Here is a 13,088-nt window from a genome sequence, read left to right on the forward strand (position 1 = left end):
GAAGTTCTTATCATACAGGTCCTTCACTTGCTTAGTTAGAGTTACTCCAAGGTATTTTATATTATTTGTGGCTATTGTAAAGAGTGATGTTTCTCTGATTTCTTTCTCAGCCCTTTTATCATTTGTATATAGGAGGGCTACTGATTTTTTTTTTTTTTGAGTTAATCTTGTATACTGCCACATTACTGATGGAGTTTATTAGCTGTAGGAGTTCTCTGATAGAATTTTGTATACTTATGTATACTATCATATCATCTGCAAATAGTGAACCTTTGACTTCTTCCTTTCTAATTTCTATCATTTTGAACTCCTTTTGTTTTCTTAATGCTCTAGCTAGAACTTCAGGTACTATATTGAATAAATATGGGGAGAATGGATAGCATTGTCTTGTTCCTGATTTTAGTGGAGTTGCTTTGATTTTCTCTCCATTTAATTTTATGTTGGCTGTCAGTTTGCTGTAAATTGCCTTTATTATGTTTAGGTATGTTCCTTGTATTCCTGATCTTTCTAGGACCCTTATCATGAAGGGGTGTTGGATTTTACCAAAGGCTTTTTCAGCATCTAATGAGATGATTATGTGTTTTTTTTTCTTTCAGTTTGCTTATATGGTGTATTACATTGACAGATTTTGATATGTTGAACCATCCTTGCTTCCCTAGGATGATGCCTACTTGATCATGGTGAATAATTTTTTTGATATGTTCTTGTATTTCGATTGCCAATATTTTATTGAGTATTTTTGCATCTATATTCATGAGGGAGATTGGCCTGTGATTCTCTTTCTTTGTTGCATCTTTGTGTGGTTTGTGTTTCAGGGTAACCGTAGCCTCATAAATAGAGTTTGGCAATGTTCCTTCTGTTTCTATTGTGTGGAACAGTTTGAAGAGTATTGGAATTAGTTCTTCTTTGAAAATTTGGTAGAATTCTGTGCTGAAACCATCTGGTTCTGGGTTCTTTTTGGTTGGGAGACTTTTAATGACTGTCTCTATTTCCTTAGAGGTTATTTGTCTATGTAAATAGTTTATCTGGTCTTTATTTAACTTTGGTATGTGGTACTCATCCAGAAAACTGTCCAATTTTTTCAGATTTTCCAATTATGTGGAGTACAGGTTTTTGAAATATGACCAGATGATTCCTAGATTTCTTCATTGTCTGTTGTTATGTGTCCCTTTTCATTTTGGATTTTGTTAATTTGGACGCTCTTTCTCTGCCTTTTGGTTAATTTGGATAAGGGCTTGTTTATCTTGATGATTTTTTGAAAGAACTAACTCTTTGTTTCGTTGATTCTTTGTATTGTTCTCTTTGTTTCTATTTTATCGATTTAGTTCCTCAATTTGGTTATTTCCTGGGGTTGACTTCTCCTGGGTGAGTTTGCTTCTTTTTGTTCTAGAGTTTTCAGGTGTACTGTTAGATCACTAGTGTGAGATTTCTCCTTCTTCTTTATGTGGGCATTTAGTGCTATGAATTTCATAGTGTCCCATAAGTTTGGGTATGTTGTACTTTCATTTTAATTGAATTCTAGGAAAACTTTAATTTTTTTCTTTATTTCTTCCTTTACCCATTGGTGATTCATTTGGGCATTATTCATTTTCCATGAGATTGTAGGCTTCCTATAACTTTTGTTGTTGTTGAAATCTAACTTTAAGCCATGGTGGTCTGATAAAATACAGGAGGTTGTTCCAATTTTTTTGTATCCGTTGAGATTTGCTCTGTGACTTAGCTTGTGGACAGTTTTAGAGAAGGTTCCATGGGGTGCTGAGAAGAAGATATTTTGTGTGTGTGTTAGGGTGGAATGGTCTGTAGATATCTATTAAGTCCATTTGAGTCATAACATCTGTTAGGTCCCTTATTTTTCTGTTATGCTTCAGTCTGTCAGATCTATCCAGTGGTGAGAGTGGGGTGTTGAAATTTCCCACTACTAATGTATGGGATTTGATGTGCGATTTAAGCTTTAGTAATGTTTCTTTTACAAATGTGGGTGCCCTTGTATTTGGGGCATAAATGTTCAGAATTGAGACTTCATCTTGGTGGATTTTCCCTGTGATAAGTATGTAATGTCCTTCCCAATCTCTTTCATTTGATTTTAGTTTGAAGTCTATTTTATTAGATATTAGGGTAGCTTGCTTCTTAAGTCCATTTGATTGGAAAGACTTTTCCCAGCCTTTTACTCTGAGGTAGTGTCTTTCTTTAAAGTTGATGTGTTTCTTGTGTGCAGCAGAAGTATGGATCCTGTTTTTGTATCCATTCTGTCAGCCTGTGTCTTTTCATAGGCAAATTGAGACCATTGATATTAATGGATATTAATGACCAGTGATTGTTAATTCTTGTTATTTTTTGTTGGTAGTGTTGTATGTTTTTCTTCTTTGTTATTTGTTGGTGTGGTATTATCTATTGCCTGTGTTTTCATGGGTGTATCTAACTTCCTTAGGTTGGAGTTTTACTTCTAGTGCTTTCTGATGGGGTTGGATTTGTGGATAGGTATTGTTTTAATCTGGTTTATCTTGGAATATTTTTTTTACTCCGTCAATAGCGATAGAGATTTTTGCTGGATATAATAGTCTGGGTTGGCATCCATGGTCTCTTAGTGTCTGCATAACATCTGTCTAGCACCTTCTGGCTTTCAGCGTCTCCATTGAGAAGTCAGGTGATATTCTGATGGGTTTGCCTTTATATGTTACTTGGCCTTTTTCCTTTGCAGCTCTTAATATTTTTTCTTTGTTCTGTATGTTTAGTGGTTTGATTATTATGTGGTGAGGGGACTTTTTTTTCAGTCTATTTGGTGTTCTGTAACTTTCTTATATTTTTATAGGCATTTCCTTCTTTAGGCTGGGAAAGTTTTCTTCTATGGTTTTGTTGAATATATTTTCTGTCCCTTTGAGTTGGTATTCTTCTCTTTCTTCTATCCCTAGTATTCCTAGGTTTGGTCTTTTTGTGGTGTCCCAATTTTACTGAACATTATATGCTATGACTTTGTTGGCTTTAGTGTTTTCTCTCACTGATGAATCTATTTCCTCTGTTGTATCTTCAATGCCAGAGGTCCTTTCTTCCATCACTGCATTCTGTTGGTGATGCTTGCATCTGTAGTTCCTGTTCATTTACTAAGATTTCCCATTTCCAGCATTCCCTCAGTTTGTGTCTTCTTTATTGCCTCTATTTCAGTTATCAGATCTTGGACTGTTTCAGTCACCTGTTTAATTGCTTTTTCTTGGCTTTCTTTAAGGGATTTATTGATTTCTTCCAATTTTTTGTTTGTCTTTTCTTTGAATTATCTAAGGGAAATTTTCCATTTCCTCTTTAAAGACCTCTATCATCTTCTTAAAGTCATTTTTAAGGTTGATTTCTTCTGCTTCTTCTGCTTTGGGGTGTTCAGGTCTTACTGATGTAGCACCACTAGGTTCTGATGGTGCCATATTGGTCTTTATATTGTTTACTGTATTTTTGCACTGTCATCTACCTATCACTTCCTTCACTCTATCCAATTGGTATCTGTGTCTGAGGGAGTCTCTTTGAGTCCAATTGATATTCTTGATCTAATGGGAGCTCTTGGTCTAATCCAGGCTCTTGGTCCAATCGGTGCTGGTAGATTCTTTTTCCCAGTGAGCAGATCTTAGTCCAGTGGGCACCAGTGGGCTCTGTCTCAGGTAGCAACTATTCCTAATCAGTACAGGGTGGGACCTGTTTTCTTGGTGAGGGAGCAGGGGAGGATGCAGCTGGTGGGTCACTGGGGTTCCATGGCTTTAGTGGAAGGGAATGAAATGTGCTTCTGGGGCATAGAGGATAGGCACCTGGTCTGCCCCGTCTGGAGATAGGGTCTTACCTGTTCCAAGTTGGTGCAGGGTGGGCTTTATAACTCCGGTGGTCACTGGTGTCACAGGGGGCTGTGTTCTTGGTGAGGGGGTGGGGAAAGAGACAGCTGGCTGACCCCTGGGACTCAAATGGCTTGGAGAAGGGGCACAGAATGTGCCCCTGGGGCCCATGTGTAAGAATGATAAGCAGCACTGGTTACTGGAGCTGGTTACTGCACAGAAAGGTCATGGTCATGACAAAACCAAGTATCAGTAGAAGAGCTTTATTAGGAGAAAAAGAGGTGGGGGGGGATTTAAGAGAACCAGGCCTGGGGAAGGAACACATGCAGAGAGAGAGAGAAAGATGGTGGGGGGAAGAGAGGACAGAATAGAGAGAAGGGATGGGGTCTGGGTCATGGCTCTTTAAGGGTCACGGCTCTTTAAGGCTCAGGTGGGCTTAAGGAGCTACAACACGCATGCACAGATTGTATGACCAAGTTGTGCATATGTAATCACCAGCACACACTGATGACATAAGAAGCAATACCCCTTGTCTAGCTCCTGAACTGTGCATGTGCATTCATGCAGCTGGAGCTCAGCAGAATCCCAGCACTAGGGACTAGGGACCTGATCTTCCCAGTCCAGAGAGATGGGGCCTTATATGTTCCCAATTGGTGCAGCGTGGGCTTATGACTCTGGTTTTCTCTGTTGCCACAGGGGGCTATTTTCTTGGTGAGGGGGCAGGGGAAGAGGCAGCTTGCTGGTCCATGAGGTTCCAATGGCTTGGGGGAGGGGCACAGAATGTGACCCCAGGGACAAGGGGCTAGAAACTTGGTCTGCCCAGTCAGGAGATGGGCTCTTATCTGTTCCCAGTTGGTGCAGGGTGGACTTATGACTGGTTTTCACAGGTGTTCCAGGAGGCTGTTATCTTGGTAAGGGTACAGGAGTGGCTAGAATTTCTTGATGGACTTACAATAGCCTCCATCTACTGGAATCCTTTGTCCTCCAAAGTGAGACATGAGAGGGATGAACCCAGGATGGTGTGGCTGTAGAACTGATGGTATTTTCAGGTGAAGTTGTTAGATATAAGAAAGGAGAGGCTGTGGCTGCTTTAGGAAAGGAGCTGACATGTACTAACCCTTCAGAAATGAGGTTTGCTATGAGAAAAGACCTTGAGACAATGACTGGTTCTGGAGGTGGAAGTATTACAAAGGAGCAGAACATCACTTTAAACACAGCATTTCCCTTTCTAATTGTGACATAAATGATTGAGTTATGTCCACAATAACCTATGGAATTCCAGCTTCCCATGAATTTGTCTTCTTCTTTCTATCCTTATCCCCAATAATATTTGGAATATGGGGAAATGACAGTTCTGTTAGGAAAGGAGTGAAAATGATACCATGTAGTTATCTGATTTCTTCTACAAGGTGGTTTCATATTTATCTCCCAAATACTCCATCAGATGTAATATTCATGTAACACAACAAATCAAAATACAACTTATAAATGAGAGTGACAAACATTTAGAAACTGAAGAACAACCTTTCTTAAAATTAGAACTAGCCACTCCCTATAAAATTACAGCAATGAAATCAGACAGGCGAAAAGAAAGCAGACTTATAAAAAATTAAATTATGTAAAATATTCTAATAATCAAATAAAATAATCCATAAAGTACAAATAACTAAATGGCAGAGAGGAAACATACAGGAAGCATTGTCAAAAGATGATTTTAGTTTTTATCAATCACAAAACCCATTTCTCTCATTTGCTACATTTACTTTCTATTCTGTATTCTTGACAATATAACGTAAGGTATTACATTCTTATAACATGTCATATGTAAATGTTGTGTCAGATACAGAGAGTGGGAACAAATCAGTCCCAGATAAGAATGGCTTAGGCAGCTACTTCTCTCTCCTAAAGACTGCTGCCTTGAATGTCCTGACTCCTAGGAATGAGCTTCCTCACCACAGGTCATAAGAGAACACCTGGCCTCTTCATGCACTGAATGTTAAGTTTGGTCAACAGGGGACACACACTGAAGTTCCCAGAGGACAAAACCATAGACTTTTTAAAGATTAACAAAACTAAACAAACAAAAACCAAACAGACAACAATCAACTCTTTTGTGGGGCTCACCACCCAGCTACCAAATAAATCACACAAAGAGGCATATTCTTAATTATAAATCCCAGCCATAGCTTGGCTAGTTTCTTGCCAATTTTCCTTAATTTAAATTATCCCATCTACCTTGTGCCTCTTGGCTTTTCCCATTCACTTCCTTCTGTACATATTTCTCTTATTCTTACTCCATGGCTGGCTGTGTAGCTGGGTGACTGGTCCCTGAGGTCCTCTTCCTTCCTCTCTTACTCCTTCCTCTTCCTCCCAGATTTCTCCTTCTATGTATTCCCTCTGCCTCCCAACTCCACCTATCCTCTCTCCTGACTTGCTCTTGGCCATTCAGCTCTTTATTAGACCAGCAGGTATTTTAGACAGGCACAGTAACACAGCTTCACAGAGTTAAACAAATATAAACAGAACTAGCACACCTTAAAATAATATTCCCCAAACAAACAAACAAAAACAAAAATAAATTCTACAAGATTGGCAAACTGATTAGAACATCCATGGAGTTCTTATGGAGTGTTAGAACATGAAGGTACAAAGCCAAAAGACCCCAAGTGTCCAGAGCATCCATAGCCAGTTTCTGTTTCTGAGCCAGCATCCCTGTGCCTATCAGGTGAAATCTTCTGGAATGTATTGATTATCAGAATGGCTTACTCAAATTAGAAGCTTTCCATGTCACCAGACAGCATCTGGGAATCATAGCACACATTTTCCCACTTTGCTACAACCTGAACCCCTGATATCTCTACAAGTATAGTTGAAAAATGTCTTGAGTTATGACTTCTGACTTGTGTGTGCTTTGTAACTTTCCATGAAACTTTGGACCATGTCATTGGTGACAACCTGAGTCCATGTTCCTGGGCCATGGTCACTCACATTAGGCTCAAGGATAAGATATACCTCATTCCCTTGAATGAACGCTTTGCTTGATTTTTGAAGCATACATGAGTATATTTACATGCTAATACAGCTATGCTGAAAATTTGAAACACCTGTACTACCCACATTTTAATTTCTTTGGACCACTATATTTATGATACCATACAAAGGAGTTGAAAGGTTAAAACTGTTTCTTGTTATTTATTTATTTATTTATTTATTTATTTATTTATTTATTTATTCATTCATTTACTCATTTATTTATTTATTTATTTATTCATTTACTCATTTATTTATTTATTTATTTATTTATTTATTTATTTATGTTTTTTTGAGACAGGGTTTCTCAGTAGTTTTGGAGCCTATCCTGGAACTCGTTTTGTAGACCAGGCTAGCCTTAAACTCACAGAGATCCACCTACCTCTGCCTCCCAAGTGCTGGGATTACAGGCATGCACCACCACTGCCTGGCTATTGCTATTTATTTTTATCAAATTTGAAACATACATAAATTATCAAGAAAATGAGCAGAATTTATTCAATATGCCATTTATCTCTATTCAATTCTTGTAAACCACTCTTCTTCCAACTTACTCTATCTTTAATCAGTTAAAACCTCATGATCATTTCTTTCTCAATATACCATACCTTTGGAATGATAAGATTATTGTCACAGAAAAATTAAACTGTAGCACAAATCTTAAAAGTTCTTATTAATAAAATCAAATCAGAGCCATGTATTGGGGGGAATGTTGGAAGATCAGAGAAGCAGAACAAGCCACAGCCACCTCACCTTGCCAATTCCTCAGCTGATTCTGTTTCCTCAGACTGGGTGCCTCTCAGCTGAACTGTGTTGCTCAAAACCCTAAAAGCTTAACCAGGTGCTAGTTCCTGGTCCTCACGCCTTATATACCTTTCTGCTTTCTGCCATCACTTCCTGGGATTAAAGGTGTGAGTCACCATGCCTGGCTGTTTCCAGTGTGGCATTAAACTCACAAAGATCCAGATGGATCTCTGCCTTCCAAGTGAAAGGATTAAAGGCTTGTGTGCTACCATTTCCTGGCCTCTATATCTAGTGGCTGTTCTGTTCTCTGACCCTAGATAAGTTTATTAGGGTGCACAATATTTTGAGGAACACAATATCACCACATTGAACAGCTACTTTCAATTCATAAAATGTAACATTGAAAGGATGCAAATGAAGATGCTGAACATACAAGAAGTATATCAATGAAGAAATTTTCAGAATAGAGAAAGAATTCTTCAAATGGGCTGACTGTGCAATGAAACATGATGGATGAGGTATAACATCAGCATGAGACCTAGATCAACAGATGTGCAAAGACAAGGAGAGAAACTGTCCACTCCAAATTACTTACTTTATTGTTTGTTGAAAAGGGGTTCCACACCCAAGAGTTTCTTTAGGGCCTCTGTGACATTCTTATTCCTAAGACTGTAGATCAGTGGATTCAATAGAGGGGTGAGTATTGTATAAAACACAGACACCACCATGTCCTTCTCAGGGGTGTGGAAGGAGTCAGGGAGCATGTAGGTGTAGACAGCAGCACCATAGAAGAGCATGACCACAGTCATGTGGGAGGAGCAGGTGACCAGGGCCTTTTTCCTGCCCTCTGCTGAGTTCATCCTGTGAACAGTGAGGAGGATGGATGAATAGGAGCTTGAAATGACTACCACAGGGATGAGAAGCATGAGCACACAGCACAGGTACATGAGGGTCTCATAGAGCCAGGTGTCTGAGCAGGAGAGCTTTGTCACAGCAGGAACCTCACAGAAGAAGTGATGGATCTCATGGGATCCACAGAATGGGAAGGTCATGGTGACAGGAGTGAGCAGGAAGCCATCCAGGGATCCCAGGAACCAACAGACAGACATCAGGAGGAGACACACTCTGCGGTTCATGAGGACAGGATAACGGAGTGGATGGCAGATGGCCACATAGCGGTCATAAGCCATGGCAGCCAAAAGGAAAAATTCTGAACCTACTAGTGTCCCATAAAGAAACATCTGTATCCCACAGGCAGCAGCTGAGATCTTGTGGCTCCCAAGAACCTGGTCCATGAGCATCTTGGGCACAGTGACAGAAATGTACATCATGTCCATGAGGGACAACTGGCTGATGAAAAAGTACATGGGTGTGTGGAGGCGGGTGTCAGAGATTATTAGAAGTATCAGGAGGGCATTCCCAGACAAGGCCATCAGGAAAACCAGAAATGTGACCACAGCAAGCAGAGCAGGGTGTTTGGATTGACTGAAGAATCCGACCAGGGTGAAATCTGACTGTCCAGTGTAGTTGCTCATCCAGATAATGATGTTCATGGGTATCTCCTAGGCAACCAAGAATGCCTTGGGGTTATTGGCTTCTTAGTGATATGAGTACAAACCTAATATACTAAGAAAATTCCCTCGGCCTATAGATCTATGAATCACAATCTACCTAAATTAAGCCATTTAAAACAAACAAACAAACAAACAAACAAACAAAAAAGCAAGAATTCACACCTGTGTTTATAGCCATTACAACTCAGACAAAAGCTACCATGGTTCATGGTCATGATTTTTCTTGATGAAACACACTGTCCTATATCAACAAGTTCTTGAAATTTTCAGGGTAATTTTTTTGCTACTAACAAAAATAGTGAATCACTGACCAAAACAACAACAACAAAAAACAAACCCAAATACCAAATAAAATCCATTGAAAATAAGCAAATACATTATTAAGAAAGTTAATGAATAAAGTTACTCTTAAGAATCATTTTGAATTTCCTTTTAATATTAACACTTTATAAGATGCACTCTCCATTTTCATATTCATTGAATAATATGGATTTTAAAATAATATGGTAAGAGATTGTGTTTGAAAAATGCATAGTCTCCATTTAATACTGAAGTAGAAATTTCTTACATATGTTTGTTTTGCTAGATAAATGTTCTTTCAATATACACTCACATAAAAATAGTCATATGGAAATATAGATAGAGTAATACATAGAACATGCTTGCTCATCTAATGCTGGTTAGACTGAGATAATGAGAAGTCTCTCTTTTCTGGTCTCTGCCTCACCAAGATCATTTCCTCACAGGGTCCACCATTGGCTCTAACTTCAGCAGAAGGCAGAGGATTCAGCAGTCACTGCTGGTTGCCAGGCCAGGCTGTGGCAGCGGCATCTCTATGGACTGTCAGCCACTTCTTCATGGAGTCTGAGAAGTAGAGAGAAGACAGCCATGACATGTTCCTGATAGTCTCCCTGCTCCATGCTCAGCCTGCCTCTATATTTGATGCAAATGTGTGTGTGTGTGTGTGTGTGTGTGTGTGTGTGTGTGTGTGTGTGTGTGTGTGTGTGTTTTTTCAAGGACTCATTAACTTTGATTGCATTAAAGGTTAGTGTCCATCTGTGCTGGGAAAATAATACATATGTGAATTAAATTTGAAGGTTTAAACAGGTACAACAGAGTGAGAAACAGCAGCAGACAGAAGGTACCAGCCTTTCCGACAAGGCTCAGAGAATGCCTCTTCCACAGGTACTTTTCAAGGAGAGGAGATATTTAAAGTTTATTATTAAATTTCTGACTGGTAGATGCTGCATTTTGATAGCTCTTAGCAATAGAAAGAAAATGAAATCTCCTCTTTCTGAGATGTTAGCAATAGTTAAAGGGAGAGGCTGCTGAGACAGCAATCACACATCTCAGCATCATTTTCATCTCTGTCAAGATTCTAAAACCAAAACCACAAAACACACCTGAAACTGAAGTCCTTAAAGAGCCATGTTCTGCCAAGCTGCTGATGGGTCAGAGAACAATGCCAGGTCCTTGATGCCTTCATATAAATGTCAGAAAAGCCTGAGACCTATGGGAGAAGATGGACAGAGATGCAGACAGACAATAACTGAAGGATAAGAAGACTTATGAATGATTTCCATTTTAAGAAGGCTTATTCATGAAAGTGTACTTACCCATGTTCTAAAACTTAAGCTTTCCTCATTCTCCTTAAGGTTACCTGCTGACTTAATTCATATTTGTGGACACAGAGAATAAGGACCAGGGAGTCTGCCACTGTCTATGAGAATCCCTGACCAGTGTTTGCTGGGTGAGTGGAGGTCAGGAGGCAGGTGAGGGGCAGGAGGTGTGGTGGGAAGGTGGTGCACTCTGTTAAATGGGGAACACTGGCATCAAGGCACCCTGAGAGAAGTGAGATCAGGAATGTGATGTCCCCACAAGGGACAGGACAGCTGGCTTGCTCTTACACATTCTGTGTGTTTGATTTTATGTGAAGAGCTTGGTGCATGTTAACACTGGGTAATTCTCACAGTGAACACAGAGACATGACAAAGCATCTTCCTCAACCATCAGCATCCCTGAACCATCTGGTGCTTCCATAGAAATCACCAAGTTTTCTTCTCTACAGTCGAGAAGCTCGGGGTCTCAGGGCGTCTGCCTCACATCACACAATAACACACAATATGAATGCTTTACCTATGTGTAGGCACAGAGTGGATACCTTCCTCGCTTCTATGGGTAACACAATTTCCCTAGGAAAATATATAGTTTGTGTTTAGATCAACCACAATCTGTTTCATATGATAAGACAGGAACAATATTGCAACAACTAGTTTTGCATTACTGTAACACTCAAATATTGCCCACACTTGAAATGAAATCAACCACGAAAGAGACAATTCTGTAACTAATGGGTTTTAACATGAATGCTAAAAACACATAAGGAAGGGTGGTTGTGCTGGCAAATGCCTCCTACAATCGTAGCCAATGTGAGATGGGAGCAGGGACCTGCAATGAAATCAGGGCAAATGGTGTGTGTGTGTGTGTGTGTGTGTGTGTGTGTGTGTGTGTGTGACATATATTGCTCCATTCATTCTTAACTTAGAAAAATTCTCAGTAAGAAAGTACTAAAGGGAAGCTTTAGAAAGATGCTGGGTGTGGTAGTGCACATCTTTAATCCCAGCACGACAGAGGCAAAGGCTAGTAGATGTCTGACTTCAAGTCCAGCCTGGTCTACAAAAACAAGTTCTGAACAGCCAGGTGTGCACAGAAAAAAAAAAGAATCTTGTCTCAAAAAACCAAAAACAAGAGAAAAGAAGACAGAATTTATTCCTCCACATAAAAATTAGACAACAAATTATAAAACAAACCCATTGAAGATTGAACAGATTCTCTAGGGTCCACCCTGTGCTGGGTAATCTCTCCTGTTGGGTAGACTCACCATCAGATGCAGCTGCAGCCTGGGTCATATGGGCCAAGGGAAAGCAGCTGGTTAAGTGCAGAAGGAACAGGAGGCAAGTGACATCATCCTTGGCTGGACCCTGCTCATTCCTGGATAAAGATTGTGTTAATAACTCCCCTGTGGGACTTTAAGGAAGAATGTAACTAAGTGAGCCAGGGATGGTGATAGAAACCACTGCCACAGCCTCATTTACCCTTCAGGTTTGTTAAAGTGGAAAGTCATAGCCAGTATTAACAATAGCCTGGACTATCACCACATAATAGGAATCTGGTCTAACATGAGTCAGTTATTGTATGTTCAGGCCCTTGTTCACTATGCAGAATTCTATTCTATCTCTCTTTCTTCTATCTCTTGGTCTGTCTCTCCCTCTGTCTCTCTGTCTCTGTCTCTGTCTGTCTGTGTATGTGTGTGTTCATATAAACTTTCAGTAGATTTTGTGACATATTATTGTTATGCCCAGATATCGGGGACCCCCCAAAAGACCACCATGAAGACTGACTACCACATGTAAAAGCAAAGGGCCTTTATTTCAAGCTCGAGCTTGGTCTGTCTGTCAGTCCAAAGCAGTGGTGACAGTAGAGAGCCTGGACCCTGGGAGGAGTGGGAGTTAGGGTTTTTATTGTAGTAGAGTTTGGGGTGAGGGGATTTCCAGGGTTCATGACCCTCATTGGCTAACATTTGTCTAGGGGTGTCTTGGCAAAGGGGAATAGGTGTGTGCTGGCCTCAGGCATCTGGTGTTCTTATCTAACATTTGGAATGTTTGCAGTGTCAGACATTTCCCCTTAGAATCTGGCCATCCCTGGTTGAGGCCAGTTTATGGCTTTTCCTAGATCTGGATGCTGCCTGCCAGTAAACTGAAACTTAGGCCTATTTTTTTTTTTTAGCTGGTTTTTATTATACCTGTCATGGCAGCTATGTGGCTCAGCTACACAGGGCCCCACAGTAATCTTTCATAGGTGTGGAGTCCAAAGCTTGGGGTTCAGTCTCCCTTACTAGTGTGTGGCAGACTGACCTGAGGCCCCAACCCTCATG

General features: G+C 40.1%; 1 protein-coding gene across 1 annotated transcript; it reads right to left on the minus strand.

Moving 5' to 3' along the window:
* Nucleotides 1-8,176: 8,176 nt before the first annotated feature.
* On the minus strand, nt 8,177-9,133 carry LOC118589870 (olfactory receptor 2T4-like). Its single transcript, XM_036197520.1, has one exon. The coding sequence runs from the start codon at nt 9,131-9,133 to the stop codon at nt 8,177-8,179; it is 957 nt and encodes a 318-aa protein (XP_036053413.1).
* Between the last annotated feature and the right edge of the window lie 3,955 nt (nt 9,134-13,088).

Source organism: Onychomys torridus, chromosome 8 (assembly GCF_903995425.1).
Source record: "Onychomys torridus chromosome 8, mOncTor1.1, whole genome shotgun sequence".
NCBI lineage: Eukaryota > Metazoa > Chordata > Mammalia > Rodentia > Cricetidae > Onychomys > Onychomys torridus.

Bases quoted from the DNA above. Each gene is read 5' to 3' on its own strand.
- LOC118589870 (XM_036197520.1), bottom strand. From the start codon at position 9,133: ATGAACATCATTATCTGGATGAGCAACTACACTGGACAGTCAGATTTC.